The sequence below is a fragment of the Saimiri boliviensis genome, chromosome 14 (assembly GCF_048565385.1).
Source record: "Saimiri boliviensis isolate mSaiBol1 chromosome 14, mSaiBol1.pri, whole genome shotgun sequence".
Classification (NCBI taxonomy): domain Eukaryota; kingdom Metazoa; phylum Chordata; class Mammalia; order Primates; family Cebidae; genus Saimiri; species Saimiri boliviensis.
In genome coordinates this window covers 37267492-37287957 of record NC_133462.1, presented here as the reverse complement: position 1 = coordinate 37287957, position 20466 = coordinate 37267492, and the positions used below count along the sequence as shown (strand labels likewise).

The window sequence follows — 20466 nt, the reverse complement described above, 5'->3', positions numbered from 1 at the left end:
GGAGTTTCGCTCTTGTTACCCAGGCTGGAGTGCAATGGCGCGATCTCGGCTCACTGCAACCTCCGCCTCCAGGGTTCAGGCAATTCTCCTGCCTCAGCCTCCTGAGTAGCTGGGATTACAGGCACGCACCACCATGCCCAGCTATTTTTTTTGTATTTTTAGTAGAGACGGGGTTTCACCATGTTGACCAAGATGGTCTCGATCTCTTGACCCTGTGATCCACCCGCCTCGGCCTCCCAAAGTGCTGGGATTACAGGCTTGAGCCACCGCGCCCGGCCTGTTTTTTTTTTTTTTACATTACATCAGACAAAATTTGTCATAATAAGCCATGCCAACCAACATACCATCTATACCCCAAAAATAATGTTAAAAAACTGGAAAAAAGTATCTCAAATGAATCATAATAACTCTTAGCAGACTAAAGGACAAGCACATTGATCCTATTGTGCTACTAGTGTCTTTTTCTCAGCCCTGACTTTGGATTTTACCCAACGCCAAATTCTTCTACTACTTCTATAATACAGATCTCTTTTCCCTGTCTTCAGCTTTGGAATTGATGGTCAGCTTGGATCCTAGCATCTCTTATGGATTATCTCAGGGTAACTGGGCATTTTTTTATTTTTTGAAATTTTTCACAGGGAAGTTGTATGGCCACTGTTTTCCGGAAGTAAATAGTTTCATCTACCTCATTACAATACACTGGCTGGCAGTTTTTATTTTGACATTTAAATCACCTTATCTAATCCTCTGAGCTGCATACTATATCTGGCATTTCTCCCCATATTATCCCTCCTCAGCCCCCAAAAATGTACATTTCTAACAGCATGAAGCAGATGCAGTTGATGATGTTTCAAGAATTACCACAGTAAATTAAAACATATTACAGCAGGGACTGTTATTTGGGACAGCCTCTGTTATTCCCCACTGTATTCAGAATTGACAAGCAAGGATATAACATACTTTTGTTCTATAACAGGCTGTTTTTTTTTTTTTTTTTTTTTTAATTGAGACAGAGTCTCACTCTGTCACCCCAGGCTGGAGTACAGTGAGTGGCATGATCTCAGTTCATCTCAACCACTGCCTTTGGGTTCAAGGGATTCTCCTGCATCATCCTCCCGAGTAGTTGGGACTACAGGCATGTGCCACCATGACCAGCTAATTTTTGTATTTTTAGGAGAGACTGAGTTTCACTATGTTGGCCAGGCTGGTCTTGAACTCCTGACCTCGTTATCTGCCCTCCTTGGCCTCCCAAAGTGCCGGGATTACAGGCGTGAGCCACTGTGCCCGTCTGCTAGTCTTTACTTATTTTTTTTGAGGCAAAGTCCCCCTCTGTTACCCCAGCTGGAGTTCCTTGGTGCAATCTCAGCTCGCTGCAACCTCCACCTCCTGGGTTGAAGCAGTTCTTCTGTCCCAAACTAATAGCTGGGTTTACAGGCACCCGCCACCACGTCTGGCTAGGTTTTTGTATTTTGAGTAGAGAAAGGGTTTCAATATTTTGGCCAGGCTGGTCTGAAACTTCTGACCTCAGGTGATTTGCCCATCTTGGCCTTCCAAACTGCTAGGATTGCAAGCATGAGCAACTGCACGCAGTCTAGTCTTTTTTTTTTTTTTTTTTTAAATCTTTTTTTTAGAAACAAGGTCTCACAATGTTGCCCATGCTAGTCTCAAACTCTCAGGCTGAAACAATTCTCCCACCTCAGCTTCCCAAGTACCTGGGACTAAGGGTGCAGGCCACCATGTGCAGCAAAATGATGTGACTCTTACCCACAGAGGCCAGGTTCTTGTAGTTCTCCAGCATCACATCTCTGTAGAGGTATTTCTGAGTTGTGTCCAGTAAAGCCCACTCCTCTGGGGTGAACTCCACAGCAACATCATCAAAGGTCACTGAATCCTAAGTCATCACACATATCCTGGTTTGAGCCAACGAACACTTCCACCAGTGTTCACTGGAGAATGAGGAAGGGAACCTTATACTCAACTTATACATGGTTCTGAGATCTCCCAACATCTACTCCAGGGTTTAATGTCTCAGGAGCTGTTGTGTCTAAACACTCAAAGGTGACCTCCTATAGGTATGTGCCTTGAACAGACGTTTTTTTTTTGAGAGGGAGTTTCACTGTCACCCAGGCTGGAGTGCAGTAGTGTGATCTCGGGTCACTGCAACCTCTGCCTCCTGGGTTCAAGGGATTCTCCTGCCTCAGCCTCCTGAGTAGCTGGGACTACAGGCGTGTGCCACCACAACTGAGTAATTTTTTATTTTTAGTAGAGATGGGGTTTCACCATGTTGGCCAGGAGTTCCAACTCCAGATCTCAGGTAATCTGCCCGCCTCAGCTTCCCAAAGTGCTGAGATTCCAGGCATGAGCCACCGTGACCAAACAGCATGTTTAAAAAAATTTTTTTAATCATTTTAAAAATCTATTTATTTTTAATTTGTAAACATTTTTTATTTTTAAATTTTAAATTTTTTTTATTTTTATTTTTATTTTTTTGAGACGGAGTTTTACTTTTGTTACCCAGGCTGGAGTGCAATGGTGTGATCTCGGCTCACTGCAACCTCCGCCTCCTGGGTTCAGGCAATTCTCCTGCCTCAGCCTCCTGAGTAGCTGGGATTACAGGCACGCACCACCATGCCCAGCTGATTTTTTGTATTTTTAGTAGAGACGGGGTTTCACCATGTTGACCGGGATGGTCTTGATCTGTTGACCTCATGATCCACCCGCCTCGGCCTCCCAAAGTGCTGGGATTACAGGCTTGAGCCACCGCGCCTGGCCAAATTCTTATTTTTATTTTGATTAGAACAGGACTTCCTAAACATGAATTTTTACCTATCTAGCAGCTATCTACCTATCCATCCATCCATCTGTATTTATTTATTTATATATAATATGTATTTATTTATATATAATAACAGGGTCCCACCGTGTCACCCAGGCACAATCACTGGTGACTGACTGAGGCTTTGATCTTCTGGGCTGCAGTGCTCCTCTGACCTCCGCCTCCTGAGTAGCTGGAATTACAGGCATGAGCCACTGCCCACAGCTTACACTTTATCTCAGCACAATCACCACCAGGCTAGAAGCTCTTCCTATCCCATCTGTCTCTGTGCAGCACACTCCTGAGCACACTGAAGATATCTGGTAAATACTGATGTATGAATAAATTATTTGATAAAAGGACACTTTCATCTGCTTTATCATCTGTCACACCACCCAGCAATCAAAGAAAAATGCACTTTGCACCATGAAAGTCAAGCTTAATTAGTTATTACTGAGATCATGGGATGATTTTCAAGTTAACATTTTATCTACAGGAGATTTTATTCCCTGGGGAAATTCATCTGGGGACTCGTCCTTCAGTAAGGCTTCATTTACTCTAAGAGAACTCTGGAGATGAGTCTGTCTAGAAGGAAATGTGTCCACCTACTGTATGTAAGTATGACATTTTGTACAACAGTACATTTTCACTTTACCTGATAACCATTTGCCAGGTAGTCCACGACCGTCCTTTCTACCTTTGTCTTTTCTTCAAAAAGGCAGATTGGTTCCCTGGAAAAAAACCCTAGTGGAAAAGTAAGAAGGCATGAGAAGCCAGAGCTACCTGTACTTCTCACATTCACATGCCTAGAAGTCATTCTATCCCAGTTTGAAATTCCCATATACTCCTGCACACTCGAGAAAACTGCAGACAGACAACACGCCCATGAAATGCCATAGTAGTCCTTGTCACCTAGACTCAGAAAAGCAGATGTGGGCCGAGCTGCCTGTTGGGTAAATGGTAATAGTTTCATTTTGCAAGGAAACTTAAACCCTGAAAAATGTGACTACCTGCCCATACTAGTAAAATTCATGAAGCTTATATAGCATTTCCTAAGGCACACAAACCAGGGCTGAATTCTAAAACAGCAATCTGGCTAGGCACAGTGGCTCATGCCTGTAATCCCAACACTTTGGGAAACCAAGGCAGGCAAATCACTTGAGGTCAGGAATTTGAGACCAGCCTAGCCAACATGGTGAAATGCCGTCTCTACAGAGGGAAAAAAAAAAAAATTACAGGAGGCCGAGGCAGAGAATTGCTTGAACCCGTGAAGTAGAGGTTGCAGTGATCCGAGATCATGCCACTGCACTCCAGCCTGGGCGACACAGCAAGATTCCATCTCAATAAATAAATAAATAAATAAATAAATTTTAAAAACCAGCATTCTGTGTCTCACTTCAATTCCTCTAGAAGAAACAGTGGTGGCTGAGCACGGTAGTTCACGCCTGTAATCCCAGCACTTTGGGAGGCTGAGGTGGGTGGATTACTTGAGGTCAGGAGTTCGAGACCAGCCTGACCAACGTGGAGAAACCCAATGTCTACTAAAAATACAAAATTGGCCAGGCATGGTGGTGCATGCCAGTAATTTCCGCTACTTGAGAGGCTGAGGCAGGAGAACTGCTTGAACCCTGGAGGCAGAGGTTGTGGTGAGCTGAGATCCCGCCATTGCACTCCAGAGTGGGCAACAAGTCCAAAACCCTGTCTCAAAAAAAGCAAAACAAAATGAAACAAAAAAAGAGAACCAGCGGCATGCCTGCTCAGGCCCACCTCACTGCACTCTTGTGTTGTGGCAGGCAACCTAATACAGAATCTCTGAAAAAGAGCATCAACAAGGACTTACCACAGGACAAGTCAATGGCTGCCATCCTCTGAAGCTGATGGTGAGATGCGCCTCAATTCTCTCTTCCTTCATGCCAAGTTCGCCTCAGGGAAGCTTAGGAACCTAGGTGGAGAAAGGCAATCTCCATTCCTCTTTGTACAGGGTTATTTGTGGTCCTGTTCATTTCAATCATCAAGCATCAAACAGCAAGCATCAAATATCAGTCACCGAACATTATGCATCAGCTTTCTCTCTGCAGGTGACAGATGTGAAAGTCACCAAAAAATACACTCAATATTGTCACTCAGTAACGACAGTATTAATAATGGCGACCGACATTTACTGAGGACTAGTATGTAAGAAGTAGCTCTAGTAGCTTTATATATACATGGTCATGTAATTATAACCATCTTTCCCAATAGCTATCAATAACTCTGTGTATCTATGTATCGATCTATCTATTGAGAGAGGGTCTTACTCTGTTGCCCAGGTTGAAGTACAGTGGCACAATCATAGCTCTCTATAACCTAGGCAGGAGAATTGCTTGATCCCAGGAGGCATCAAGCTGAGATCACATCACTGGACTCCAGCCTGGGCAACACAGTGGGGTTCCATCTGAGAAAAAAAGAAAATATAGACAATTAACAAAGTGGCCCCAAGCTGAAATCATATTCTGAGGACCCAAAAGACGACTGTGGGCCACTACCAAAGTGAAGACTTACAGTAGTCAGTGATAGATGGTGTCTTAACACATTTGTACTTATCGAGGGCCCACTTGAACTATGGACCTATTCCATCATTATTTCCCCAGTTCCTGAATATATAATTGGAAGACAGGAATTTCTGGGAACTAGCAGCATCCCTAAAATTGGCTCTCTGATCAGTAAGGTGAGGACTGTTATGGCAGAAAAAGTAAACTGGAGGCACTGGGAATTACCCATCTGCTAATATAATAAAATAGAAGTAATATATCCTGGGGAACTGCAAAGAATAACGCCACCATAAGGACCAGGGGTTATGATAGTTACTACTTCCTCATTCTCATTAAACATACTACTCTGCCCTGTGCAGAAGTCACACTGACCTTGGAGAATGACTGGACTACCATAAAGTGAATCGCATGGTCACCTTAACTGTAGCTGTTCTTTTTTCTTTTTCTTTTCCCTGAGGCGGAGTCTCACTCTGTTGCCCAATCTGGAGTGCAGTGGTATGAACTTGGCTGACTGCAGTCTCCACCTCCTGGGTTCAAGAGATTTTCCTGCCTCAGCCTCTTGAGTAGCTGGACTATAAGCGAGTGCCACCACACCTGCCTGAGTTTTGTATTTTTAGTAGAGACAGGGTTTCACCATGTTGGCCAGGCTGGCCTTGAACTCCTGATCTCAAGTGATCTGCCCGCCTTAGCCTCCTAAAGTGCTGGGATTACAGGTATGAGCCACTGTGCCTGGCAATTTAGTATCTTTTTTAAACAATTTATTCTATAGAAATTAAATGACAGTGAACAGAAGTGGTATTATTAGGAAAGAAAAGTAGGAACGATCTGGATGAAAAGCACACATTAAAATCATAAAAAGAAAAAAGCAGATTGTTTGCAAAATCATATGAAAGTCTGGGTTAGATGAAAAAGAGAGGAATATGGAAAGCTGAAGATTCCCTAAAACTTCCAAATCCAAAGGCCCCATGTTTTGTGACAAAGTACATCTTTTAAATGTCTTCATTATGCTTCCAAACACACTGAACTGCTCATTGACCAAGAATGTTCTTCACACTCACCTTGGAGAACTCCTATTGGCAATGTGCTCAACTTTTCCTCCTCCTCCTCCAGTCAAGGCACAGACTAAGTCTGAACAGGTCCTGTGCAGATGGAAAGATACATCAATGGAAGAGGCTTATGCGAGATGACAAATCTATCCAAGAAAAAATAACTGTATTCCTAAAGAGAGCAGTGAAGCTACTTTTTTTTTTTTTTTTTTGAGACGGAGTTTCGCTCTTGTTACCCAGGCTGGAGTGCAATGGCGCGATCTCGGCTCGCTGCAACCTCCGCCTCCTGGGCTCAGGCAATTCTCCTGCCTCAGCCTCCTAAGTAGCTGGGATTACAGGCACGCGCCACCATGCCCAGCTAGTTTTTTGTATTTTTAGTAGAGATGGGGTTTCACCATGTTGACCAGGATGGTCTCTATCTCTTGACCTCGTGATCCACCCGCCTCAGCCTCCCAAAGTGCTGGGATTACAGGCTTGAGCCACTGCGCCCGGCAGTGAAGCTATTTTAAAAGAGCTCAAATTTCATATATCTCATCTTTTGCGCCCTGAGGAGACTAGTTATCTCTGACCCAATACCCACCATTCAGGCTTAAATACACATTTAAAAACCAGTAAAGAGTGGGCACAGTGGCTAATGCCTGTAATCCCAGCTCTTTGGGAGGCTGAGGCGAGAGAATCACCTGAGCCTGGGGAGGCTGAGGCTGCAAGAAGCCATGACAGCACCACTGTACTCCAGTCTATGTGACACAGACCCTGTCTCCAAAAAATTAAAGTAAAAACCATTAAAAACTTTCATTCAAATAGGAAATAATGCAAGTGCAAAGAGAAATCATTATTTTGTTTGTTTGTTTTGAGACAGTCTCACTCTGTTGCCCAGGCTGGAATGCAATGGCGAGATCTCGGCTCACTGCAACTTCCACCTCCCGGGTCCAAGCGATTCTCCCACCTCAGCCCCCCGAGCAGCTGAGAGTACAGGCACCCGCCATCATGCCTGCCTACATGTTTTTGTATTTTTGTAGAGAAGGGGAGATTCACCATGTTGCCCAGGCTGGTCCTGATCTCAGGTGGTCCACCCACCTCAGCCTCCCAAAGTGCTGGGATTACTGGCTTGAGCCACCATGCTAGGCAGAGATCATTATTTTTTTCACAGTGTTGTCAAAAGTTTGAATATTGTATCTTTTGGAGCTTTTTTCATATCATGGGTGTATTATATCTCTCTCTCTCCCTTTTTTTTTGAGATGGATTTTTGTTCTGTCGTAGGCTGGAGTACAGTGGCACAATCTTAGCTCACTGAGACCTCTGCCACTGCTTGACCTGTTTCAGGTGATGCAAACATTAACCGGGTGTGGTGGCATGTGCCTGTAGTCCGAACTTCTCAGGAGGCCGAGGCAGGAGAATCGCTTGAACTCAGGAGGCGGAGGCTGCAGTGTGCAAAGATCATCCCACTGCACTCCAGCCTGGGCAACAGAGTGAGTCTGTCTCAAAAAAAAAAAAAAAAAAAAAAAGAGAAGAATCAGAGAGCTTCTTTAGAACACCACTCAAATAAGCTATATTTTATGTTCTCAGAGCTGAAATTGTTATAATTAATGAGACTCATACGCCAAAGCTTCCCTGGTATAATGGGAAAGAGGGAATCCTAGAGATAGGAGTGTCACTGGATTTACTATGTGTCATCTGTATAGCCCACTTCCGCGTCCTCTGTTGAGAGTGCAAAAGACACTCTCTTCACAAAGGTTATTGAGAGAGGAGTAACGTACTCCTCGAACAGCTCTGCTAGTATTCTTCATAGGACAGGTATGACTGCAACGAATACCATTGCTGAGATGAGTTCCCTGATTTTTCTTTTTTTTTTTTTTTGAGATGGAGTTTCACTCTTGTTACCCAGGCTGGAGTGCAATGGGACGATCTCGGCTCACCACAACCTCCGCCTCCTGGGTTCAGGCAATTCTCCTGCCTCAGTCTCCTGAGTAGCTGGGATTACAGACACCCGCCACCATGCCCAGCGAATTTTTTGTATTTTTAGTAGAGACAGGGTTTCACCGTGTTGACCAGGATGGTCTCGATCTCCTGAGCTCGTGATCCACCCGCCTCGGCCTCCCAAAGTGCTGGGATTACAGGCTTGAGCCACCGCGCCCGGCCGAGTTCCCTGATTTCTTTTTTTTTTTTTTTTTTTTTTTTTTTTTTTTTTTTTTGAGACGGAGTTTCGCTCTTGTTACCCAGGCTGGAGTGCAATGGCGCGATCTCGGCTCACCGCAACCTCCGCCTCCTGGGTTCAGGCAATTCTCCTGCCTCAGCCTCCCGAGTAGCTGGGATTACAGGCACGCACCACCGTGCCCAGCTAATTTTTTGTATTTTTAGTAGAGACGGGGTTTCACCATGTTGACCAGGATGGTCTCGATCTCTCGACCTTGTGATCCACCCGCCTCGGCCTCCCAAAGTGCTGGGATTACAGGCTTGAGCCACCGCGCCCGGCCCACGAGTTCCCTGATTTCAATCGAGATGAAGAGGACCCAGAATAGCAGAAATCAAGAGAGTAGTATTTAATTACCAAAGACAAGGTGAGCAAATCAACTATCAAAGACAGTGGAAATGTACTAGTAATCAGAATGCCCTGACCTACAGAGATCTGTGAGGGTGGCTAACTAGTCGTGTTATCCATAGAAATGAAACAGATAAGGAGTTAACAAATCCCACTCTAAGGAGCCACAAAATACATGTTAGTCATTAGGGGCCATACGGTCTCTGTTGCAACTACTCAACTCTGCTGTTGTAGCATGGAAAACACCATAGAAAACATAAACAAATGAACACGGTTGTATTCTGATTAAACTTTATACATAAACAACATGTGGAGGGACAGACATGGCCCATGGGCCATGGTGTGCCAGTCTTTGTACTTGAATACTGCTCTATCTATGTAAAGCAAGTCTAGGCTGGGGGTGGTGGCTCACTTTAATCCCAGCACTTTGGGAGGTGGGCAGATCACAAGGTCAAGAGACTGAGACGATCCTAGCCAATATAGTGAAACCCTGTCTCTACTAAAAATACAAAAATTAGCTGGGCGTGGCATCTGTAGTCCCAGCTACTCAGGAGGCTGAGGCTGCAGTGAGCTGAGATTGTATCACTGCACTCCAGCCTGGTGAGAGAGTGAGACTCTGTCTTAAAAAAAAAAAAAAATAAGCCGGGCGCGGTGGCTCAAGCCTGTAATCCCAGCACTTTGGGAGGCCGAGGCGGGTGGATCACGAGGTCGAGAGATCGAGACCATCCTGGTCAACATGGTGAAACCCCGTCTCCACTAAAAATACCAAAAATTAGCTGGGCATGGTGGCTCGTGCCTGTAATCCTAGCTACTCAGGAGGCTGAGGCAGGAGAATTGCCTGAACCCAGGAGGTGGAGGTTGCGGTGAGCCGAGATCGCGCCATTGCACTCCAGTCTGGGTAACAAGAGCGAAACTCTGTCTCAATAAAAAAAAAAAAAAAAAAAAGAAAAAAATAGTCTAAATTACAGTAGCCAAAAACTTGAGTTATCCCAGTGGATAATCATGACCTCTCATTCAATTACCACACCTAAAGCATTTACAAATCACAAACTTAGGTGATTAATTACAGCCATTTTACAAATTATGATATCTGTACTAGAACCAATCAACATAATTCCTGTCACATGGTATGCAGGTACTGACATAGCTAATGTCTTTTCCCCATACCAATTTGAAAATAACAAAACTCAGTTATCTTTTACCTGGCAGGACCAACAATGTATCTTCACAGCATTGCCCCCAGGCTGTGTCAGTTCTCCAGGTCTTTGTCATAATATAGTTCCCAGAGAAAATGTTTCTACAACAAAAAATATAAAAAATTGGGCCGGGCACGGTGGCTCAAGCCTGTAATCCCAGCACTTTGGGAGGCTGAGGCGGGTGGATCACGAGGTCAAGAGATCGAGACCATCCTGGTCAACATGGTGAAACCCCCATCTCTACTAAAAATACAAAACATTAGCTGGGCATGGTGGCGCGTGCCTGTAATCCCAGCTACTCAGGAGGCTGAGGCAGGAGAATTGCCTGAACCCAGGAGACGGAGGTTGCGGGGTGAGCCGAGATCGCGCCATTGCACTCCAGCCTGGGTAACAAGAGCGAAACTCCGTCTCAAAAAAGAAAAAAAAAAAAATTATCACTAACAATATCCCTGATCTCAAATATAAAAACTAGGCAGTGTCTGGGGCTACAAAGTGAAAAAACTCCAAGGAGACGGTAAGAGAATCAAATTTCCATATCTGCGATCCTTTTCTTTAATCTGCCCAGCACCAAAAATGTGGAAAATTTCTACCGATTCAGTTTCTACAATGGAAATAATTGAGATCGAGGTGGACAACCACCTTCTCTACCATCCTGGGTTCCCTGGTAAAAGATCAGTCCCTCCCTGTCTCAACCCACAGGAAGCATCACAAGTGCCTAAAGGGAGAAATATCCCTGAGGATATCCAGGGACAGAGTGGAGAGGCAGGACTCCCATCCGAAGCCCTGGAAACTCTGTTTTATAACTTGGCCAAAGAAGAAACCAAATCAGAATGGCTATTCAGGAGGACCACATCTATGCTACACAGGCCCCTGGGCATGAATACACAGCCAGCCTTCCCACACTGCTGGGATATGCCTTTGGTGCCTTCCCCATTCTAGATGGCAGTATTCTTGATTGTTTGCTAGAGCAGAGGCAAACGCGAATTTAAGATTCCATCTAGTGCTGAAAAGAAGGCAGTGACCTAGAAAAATTTTAAAGAAAGAAAATCACTTTGGGAGGCAGACACAGCCAGACTGCTTGAGCTCAGGAGTTCAAGACCAGCCTGGACAACATGATGAAAATTCATCTCTATTAAAAAGCACAAAAAGTAGCCAGGTGTGGTGGTGTACATCTCACCTACTCAGGAGGCTGAGGCTGGAAGACTGCTTCAGCCTAGGAGGTAGAGGCTGAAGTAAGCCATGACACCACTGCATTCCAGCCTGGGTGACAGAGAGAGACCTTGTCTCTTAAAAAAAAAAAAAAAAAATCAGGGCCGGGCGCAGTGTCTCACGCCTATAATCCCAGCACTTTGGGAGGCCAAGGCGGGTGGATCATGAGGTCAAGAGATCGAGACCATCCTGGTCAACATGGTGAAACCCCGTCTCTACTAAAAATACAAAACATTAGCTGGGCATGGTGGCGTGTGCCTGTAATCCTAGCTACTCAGGAGGCTGAGGCAGGAGAATTGCCTGCACCCAGGAGGCAGAGGTTGCGGTGAGCCAAGATCACGCCATTGCACTCCAGCCTGGGTAACAAGAGTGAAACTCCGTCTCAAAAAAAAAAACAAAAAAAACAGGTAAATTAAAAATAATCTAAGTGGCTGGGCACAGTAACTCACACCTGTAATCCTAGCACTTTGAGAGGCTGAGGCAGGTGGATCACCTGAGGTCGGGAGTGTGAGACCAGCCTGACCAACATGGAGAAACTCTTGTCTCTACTAAAAAAAAAAAAAACAAAATTAGGCCGGGCACGGTGGCTCAAGCCTGTAATCCCAGCACTTTGGGAGACCGAGGAGGGCGGATCACAAAGTCAAGAGATCGAGACCATCCTGGCCAACATGGTGAAACCCCATCTCTACTAAAAATACAAAAATTAGCTGGGCGTGGTGGTGTGTGCCTCTAGTCCCAGCTACTCGGGAGGCTGAGGGAGGAGAATTGCTTGAACCCGGGAGGTGGAGGTTGCAGTGAGCCAAGATTGTGCCACTGCACTCCAGCCTGGCGCCTGGTGACAAAGTGAGACTCTGTCTCAAAAAAAGAAAAAAAAAAATTAGCCGGGCATAGTGGTGCATGCCTCTAATCCCAGCTACTCAGGAGGCTGAGGCAAGAGAATGGCTTGAACCCCGGAAGTGGAGGTTGCGGTGAGCTGAGATCACGCCATTGTACTACAGCCTGGGCAACAAGAGAAAAACTCCATCTCAAAAAACAAAAAACAACACCACCACACTGGGTGCAGTGGTTCACACTTGTAATTCCATCACTTTAGGAGGCCCAGGTGGGCGGATGACAAGGTCAGGAGATTGAGACCTTCCTGACCAACATGGTGAAACCCCATCTCTACTAGAAACACAAAAATTAGCTGGGCGTGGTAGTGGGCTCCTGCAGTCCAATCTACTGAGGAGGTTGAGGCAGGAGAATTGCTTGAATCCGGGAGGTAGAGGTTGCAGTGAACTGAGATCACAAAACTGGCACTCCAGCCTGGTGACCGGCAAGACTCTGTCACAAAAAAATAAAAATAAAAAAACTATAAAATTATTACTAGAGGAAGACTAGTAACAATCTAGTTACTAGAAACAATGGGGAAACATCCAGGACATTGATCTGGGTAAAGATTTTTGGTAAGACAAAACAGCACAAGCAACAAGAGCAAAAATAAACACGAGATTACATCAAGCTAAAAAGCTTTTCCACAGCAAAAGATACACATCAAAAAAGTGAAGAGACAATCTACAGTATGGGGGAAAATATTTACAAACTATCCACCTGACAAAGGATTAATAATCAGAACATATAAGGAACTCAAACAACTTGATACCAAAAAACAAATCTGATCCAAAAAAATCAGCAAAAGGTCAGAATAGATTTCTCAAAAAAAGACATACAAATAGCCAACAGCTATATGAAAAAATGCTCAACATCATTAATCATCAGAGAAATACAAATCACACATACCACAATGAGATAGCATCTCACCTCATTTAGAGGCTTTTATTAAAAAAAGACAGGGAATCATAAATGCTGATGAGGATGTGGTGAAAAGAAAATCCTTGTATGAAGTTGGTGGGAATTTAAATTAGTACAGCCACGGCCGGGCGCGGTGGCTCAAGCCTGTAATCCCAGCACTTTGGGAGGCCGAGGCGGGTGGATCACGAGGTCGAGAGATCGAGACCATCCTGGTCAACATGGTGAAACCCCGTCTCTACTAAAAATACAAAAAATTAGTTGAGCATGGTGGCGCGTGCCTGTAATCCCAGCTACTCAGGAGGCTGAGGCAGGAGAATTGCCTGAACCCAGGAGGCGGAGGTTGCGGTGAGCCGAGATCGTGCCATTGCACTCCAGCCTGGGTAACAAGAGTGAAACTCCGTCTCAAAAAAAAAAAAAAAAAAAAAAAATTAGTACAGCCACTATAAAGAACAATATTCGGGCGCAGTGGCTCATGCCTATAAAATTATCACTAGCAGCTGGACGCGGTGGCTCATGCCTGTAATCCCAGCATTTTGGGAGGCTGAGGTGGGTAGATCACGAGGTCAAGAGATCCAGACCATCCTGGTCAACATGGTGAAACCCCCATCTCACTAAAAATACAAAAAAATTAGCTGGGCATGGTGGCACGTGCCTGTGATCCCAGCTACTCAGGAGGCTGAGGCAGGAGAATTGCCTGAACCCAGGAGGTCGAGATCGCACCATTGCACTCCAGCCTGGGTAACAAGAGTGAAACTCCATCTCAAAAAAAAAAAAAAAAAAAAAAATCACTAGCAATACCCCTGATCTCAAATAACTAAAAATAGGCCAGGCATGGTGGCTCACACCTGTAATCCCAGCACTTTGGGAGGCCAAGGCAGGTGAATCACAAGGTCAGGAGTTTAACACTCAGCATGGCCAAGATGGTAAAACCCTGTCTCTAAAAAAAATACAGAAATTAGCAGGGTATGGTGGTGGGCGCCTGTAATCCCAGCTACTTGGGAGACTAAGGCAGAGAACTGCTTGAACCTGGGAGGCAGAGGTTGCAGTGAGCCGAGATTGCACCGCCTGCACTCCAGCCTGGGTGACAGTGCGAGACTGTCTCAAAAAAAAAAAAAAAAAAGAAAAGAAAAGAAAAGAAGAAAGAAAAGAAAAACTAAAAACAGAACTATTTATAGAAATGCCATCCATAGGCCTCTCGAATTTTGGAGGCAACATATACAGTTACATGTGCTTTTACGCCCCACACACTTGCCTGTAGGGATTCTAGTTTCAACTGTAAACCAGGGCAATTTCAGGCTGCAGTGCAGGCTTCCAAAGCACTTGGTGCACTTGATCCAGCAGACCCAATGATACTCAACATGTCCATGTTAAATATCATGCTATTTATTGGAAGCCTCTGGCAGGCAACAATAGAAGATGTAGAATACAGCCCTCTGGTATTCCAGAGTAAATCCATGCCTCTTATGCAGATTAACTTTTTCTTTTGTGGTTTGCCACTAGCATCGTGACAGAGAATTAACAACAAATCATGGAACATCAAGTCACTAAGACAAAACTGAGTAATTTGAGACTTTATGGTCTCCAAAGCTTGAAGTATGTACTGTCAGCCCTTATCAAACACAGATTGTCAGCTCCTCCTCTGGATCCAATTCCAAGTTTGTATGAAATCCCATGAAATAAAGGAATATTTACACACACCATGAGAATCCAAAGAAATATTTGATTGTATGACTTTCTAGGAGAATGTGACTGTAAAAAGTCAACATACTAGACAATAATAACTGTTCTAGGTAAACAGACACTGAAGACACTAGAAATTGCAATGCAAAAATCTTGAATGGATCTTAGATCCAAAAACACCTAAGAGCATATGCTGCATCAATGCGGAGAATTTTAGTTATTACACAAAGTAGACATTTCATGACATTATTTTTTATTTAAGTGAAATAGTAGTACTGTGGTTTTAGTATGACAATGCCTTTTTTTTAGGAGATGCATTACGAAATATTTAAAGGTCAAGTATGATGTGTGCAATTCATGCTCAATTTACACTCAGATTGTTCACCGTAAGATTTATTTACTTGAGGAGAAAGAAAACAAGCACAATGCTAAATAAATAAACAAATAAATAAATTATTAAACTGGGTGTGTTAGATGTTCAAATTTTCCTTAGGATCAAATTTTTCAAAAAAAAAGTAAAAACTACACTTAGACCAAACATGCTGTTAAGAATAAATTCTGGCCGGGCGCGGTGGCTCAAGCCTGTAATCCCAGCACTTTGGGAGGCCGAGGCGGGTGGATCACGAGGTCAAGAGATCGAGACCATCCTGGCCAACACGGTGAAACCCCGTCTCTACTAAAAATACAAAAAATTAGCTGGACATGGTGGTGCGTGCCTGTAATCCCAGCTACTCAGGAGGCTGAGGCAGGAGAATTGCCTGAACCCAGGAGGCGGAAGTTGCGGTGAGCTGAGACCGCGCCATTGCACTCCAGCCTGGGTAACAAGAGCGAAACTCCGTCTCAAAAAAAAAAAAAAAAAGAATAAATTCTGTAGATACTACTTTATTACACTAATACTAGAATAATATTCTAATTATAATAATAAATAATCCTAGTATCAGTGTAATCAAACCTCCATCCTTTTTCCTTGAGGCCCCTATTTTGAAGCTCTGTGGCAATTTCACATGAAGAGAACACCTGAGTATTACTGCCTTTCTTTTTTCTTTGTTTTTTGAGACAGAGTTTTGCTCTTGTCGCCTAGGCTGGAGTGCAGTGGCGGGATCTCGGCTAACTGCAACTTCTGCCCCCCGGGTTCAAGCGATTCTCCTGCCTCAGCCTCCGGAGTAGCTGTGTAAAACATAATACATTTCTCTGAATTTCTCTTCGAAAGTTCAGCCTGTTAACTTCCCTGTTCTTTGTTCTCAAACTCAACTTTCTTGTTCTCCACGCCTCCTTGCCTCTAGTTACTATAAACAACCTTCCAGTCAGCTCTAATCAATAACTCACATCTGTTCCCTTGGCTACCCACTCTACAACTATTCCACCCTTCAAAACCGCATTGTCCCAACATTGTGACTCACACATCCCCCTTCCCTTCCTTATTTGGGGAAAATATTCACAAATATCCAATAGAGTCAGCTTACACTCTGCGGTCCGATCCCAACTCTTGGAGGAGTGACAAGGAGGTAGGAACCCTGCCTCAGAGATAAAACCCCTTACCCTCCCTTGTCCGGTGTGCTCCCGTCAATGATCCGTGAAACGCACCTTCTGTAGAAATGCCTTGCTTGGAAAACTTTTGCTGAGTGCTGGTTTCCCTTTGCAGCACCGAGCATTTTATTTATCTCCAACAAATGGGATTACAGGGGCCCGCCACCACGCCTTGCTAATTTTTGTATTTTTACTAGAGACAGGGTTTCACCATGTTGGCCAGGTTGGTCTGGGACTCCTGCCCTCAGGTGATACGCCGCCTTGGCTCCCAAAGTGCTGTGATTACAGGCATGAGCCACCGTGCCCAGCCTGCCTTTCTTTAGTAGAAAGGCTTGGAGCTGTTAACAACTGGGAAAAAAATCAAGTCCAAGAAAATGAAAATTAAAAACGAAAGGCTTACAGTCTACACGTGTTCATAATACATATAAAAACAGGCACACCCTAAACAACTATATTTTTTCCATCTGAATGTGTCAAAAATAAGTAAACGACATCAAGACAACGCCAGATTCTCAGATGAGACATTTTTTAGCAAAGAATGGAAGTCAGACCTCTTCTGAAACCAGTCTTCTGCCGGTGCTCACCAGGAACACGCCGGAATCGCCAGGTTCCTGAGGCAGGACGATGCGCGGCCGGAGCCAATCTCACCAGAAGACAGAAATCCTCTTCCTTTCAGAAAGAAAAAATTCACAAACGCCGCTTTCCAAGCTTTTGAAGAGGGGAGCACAGAAGATGGAAGCACTCCAGAAAACACCCCGCGGAAGCGGGACAAACACACTGCCCGACCCGGCTCCACAGGGACCGACCGAGCGTGCCGACTCTCGGAACTGGCCGCGCCGGGAGGAAAGACAGCCCCTGGAGAAGCGAGTGAAACGAGCCGGATCCGAGAGGCTCCTGGGCGACCAGGCCCAATCCTTCCTTTGCCTCCCCCTCTGCTATCTCCGGGACCCCGAAGCAGGCAGAACTCACCACAGCCAGGTGACCTCCACCGCCATAAAAGCGAAATGGCACTGAACACTCGGAGGTAGCGCCGGAAAAGGCGCGCTGACGTCACTTCCGTTCTGATCTTCGGGCCGGGCGGGGCTCTTGGACTGGAGTTTCAACCGGGTCAAACACAGAATTTCTATCCTAGTTTTTTCCCGGGTGGGTGCGGACGGAGCCTCGGGTTGGCTCGGACAGCGGGATGCAGAAACAAGTTCAGAGGAAAAGGTGAGGTTAGAACCGGGTCTCCGGACGGAACTGTGGGTTGGGGCCCCTACTCGGGAGCGGTTTAGAGGTGGGACCCGGCCTAGCCCGCGGCTCAGGTGGCCAGATGGGCTGGAGGGCCGGGATCTGGCCTGGGACGCATCCCAGAAGATGCTCCTCCAAAGCTTTTCCCGGGCGGGCGCAGTGGTTCACGCCTGTAATTCCAGCTCTTTGGGAGGCTAGGCAGGTGGATAGCTTGAGTCCAAGAGTTCAAGACCAGCCTGAGCAAAATAGCAAGTCCCTATTTCTTTTTTTCTTTTTCTTTTTTTGAGACGGAGTCTAGCTGTTGCCCAGGCTGGAGTGCAATGGCGCGATCTTGGCTTACTGCAACCTCTGCCTCCCAGGGTCAAGCGATCCTCCTGCCTCAGTCCCTCCCGCCCCCCAGTAGCTGGGATTACAGGCACGCGCCACCATGCCTGGCTAATTTTTGTATTTTTAGTAGTGACGGGGTTACGCCATGTTGGCCAGGCTGGTCTCGAACTCCTGGACCTCCGGTGATCCACCCACCTGGGCCTCCCAAAGTGCTGGGATTACAGGGGTGAGCCACCGCGCGCAGCCCGCCCTGACTCTTAAACACACACACACACACACACACACACACACACACACACGGCCAGGCACGCTCTCAGCTCTCTGCAACCTCCGCTCCTAGGTTCAAGTGATTCTCCTGCCTCAGCCTCTCGAGTAGCTGCGATTACAGGTGCCTGCCACCACGCCCGGCTAATTTTTATGTTCAGTAGAGACGGGGTTTCTCCGGTGGTCAGGCTGGTCTCGAACTCCTGACCTAAGGTGATCCACCTGCCTCGTCCTCCCAAAGTTCTGGGATTATAGGCATGAGCCACCGCGCCCAGCTATTTTTGTATTTTTATAGGTCAGGATCTTCCTCTGTCGCACAGGCTGGAGTGCAGTGGCTCCATCACGGCTCAGTGAAACCTCCAATTCCTGGGCTCAAGCGATCTTTCCTCGAATTCTCCAATAGCTGGGACTGCAGGCTAGTGACACCACAGCAGGCTAATTTTTAAATTTTTCGTGGGGGGATGTCATACTATATTGCCCAGGCTGGTCGCGAAATCCTGAGCTCAAGCGATCCTCTCCTCGGCATCCCTAAGTGCTGGGATTGCAGGTATGAACCACCACACCCGACCTATTCTTAACATCTCTCAACAAACTAATCAAGAGCATGTAAAAAAAAATCTACAGCTGGCCGGGCGCGGTGGCTCAAGCCTGTAATCCCAGCACTTTGGGAGGCCGAGGCGGGTGGATCACGAGGTCGAGAGATCGAGACCATCCTGGTCAACAAGGTGAAACCCTGTCTCTACTAAAAATACAAAAAAGTAGCTGGGCATGGTGGTGTGTGCCTGTAATCCCAGCTACTCAGGAGGCTGAGGCAGGAGAATTGCTTGAACCCAGGAGGCGGAGGTTGCGGTGAGCCGAGATCACGCCATTGCACTCCAGCCTGGGTAACAAGAGTGAAACTCTGTCTCCAAAAAAAAAAAAAAAAAAAAAAAAAAAAATCTACAACTAACATTGTAGTGAAATACTGAAAACTATTCTAAACACAGGATTATAGCAACAGTGCTCACTCTCAAGGATACTATCATGCATTGTAGTTACGACCACAAGGAGTGGCTGATGCCTGAGATCCTAACACTTTGTGAGGCCGTGGCAGGAAGATCCCTTGAGTTCAGGAGTTTGAGACCAGCCTGGGCAACATGGCAAAACCCTGTTATCAATCAAAAAAAAAAAAAAAAAAAATGCAAACACTAGCCAGGCATGATGATGCATGTCTATAGTCCCAGCTACTTTGGAGGCTCACTTAGGCCACAGAGGGCAGAGGTTGTAGCGAGCTGAGATCTCCATTGCACTCCAGCTAGGGCGGCAGAGTGAGGCCCTGTCTCCAGAAAAAAAAAAAAAAAAAAAAAAAAAAAGGAGGAACATTATCTACATTTTTTTTCTGCCATTATTTACAGACAACATAATTATCTAAGTGGGAGATCCAAAAGAATGTAAATTGTTACACATAAAGTGCAGGTTAGCAGGAATAGTGGGCTAAAAACTCAATATGCAAAAATAATTACCATGTCTCTTTTTTTAGGTGGAATCTCACTGTGTCACACAGTGTGGAATGTAGTGGTGAAATACTGACTTGCTGCAACCTCCACCTCCCTGGTTCAAGTGATTCTCCTGCCTCAACCTCCTGAGTAGCTGGGATTACAGGTGCGTGCCACCATGCCCAGCTAGTTTTTATATTTTTTAAGTAGAGACAGGGCTTCGGCATGTTGGCCAGGCTGGTCTTGAACTCCCGACCTCAGGTGATCCGCCCACCTCAGCATTCGGCATCCCAGTGTTGGGATTACAGGCGTGAGTTACCTTGACTGGCCACCTTGTCGCTTTTAACAGCAATAAAATAACTACAAATAAAGACAACAAAAAAGTATGCAATGTCTCTTGAGAGAAATTTGTAAAATACTATTGGAAGAGGTTGAAGATGACCTAGATCAATGGATAGACCTTCCCTGTTGATAGATTAGAGGTTTCAATATAAAGACTTGAATTCTCCGTAATATAGAAAGTTAACAAGTTTTCAATCAACATGTTTTGATGAAGAACCTGATCTTCTTATAATAAAACGTATATGTGTGGAAGTACAAAAGGCCAGGAACACCCCAAACACTCCTGAAGACCTGTTGGCACTTACCCTACAGACATTAAGAAATAGACAGTGTAATACTGGTGTAGGAGTAAATAAATTAAACCAATAAATAGAACAGAAAGCCCCAAAATATACCCTTACGATTTTTTTTTTTTTTTTTTTTTTTTTAGATGAAGGGTCTTGCTTTGTCACCCAGGCTGGAATGCAGTGCCATGATTATCACTCACTGCATCG

General features: G+C 45.3%; 1 protein-coding gene across 8 annotated transcripts in view; it reads right to left on the bottom strand.

Moving 5' to 3' along the window:
* The window catches only part of LOC101047104 (uncharacterized), a 56530-nt gene extending 37797 nt beyond the window's left edge, over positions 1-18733 (bottom strand). Inside the window, exons 1-6 of one of the 8 annotated variants that reach the window (XM_039465409.2) lie at positions 16886-18732; positions 7707-7867; positions 6405-6485; positions 4656-4757; positions 3471-3559; positions 1765-1891 (exon numbers count right to left, since the gene is read on the bottom strand). In XM_039465409.2, the coding sequence (XP_039321343.2) occupies positions 1765-1891; positions 3471-3559; positions 4656-4680 (241 nt within the window). In that variant the 5' untranslated portion in view covers positions 4681-4757; positions 6405-6485; positions 7707-7867; positions 16886-18732. Of the gene's footprint in view, positions 1-1764; positions 1892-3470; positions 3560-4655; positions 4758-6404; positions 6486-7706; positions 7868-16885 lie in introns of all 8 variants that reach the window. The other 7 variants (XM_074384657.1, XM_039465407.2, XM_010349618.3 and 4 more) reach the window with 7 other exon arrangements.
* Positions 18734-20466: the final 1733 nt, after the last annotated feature.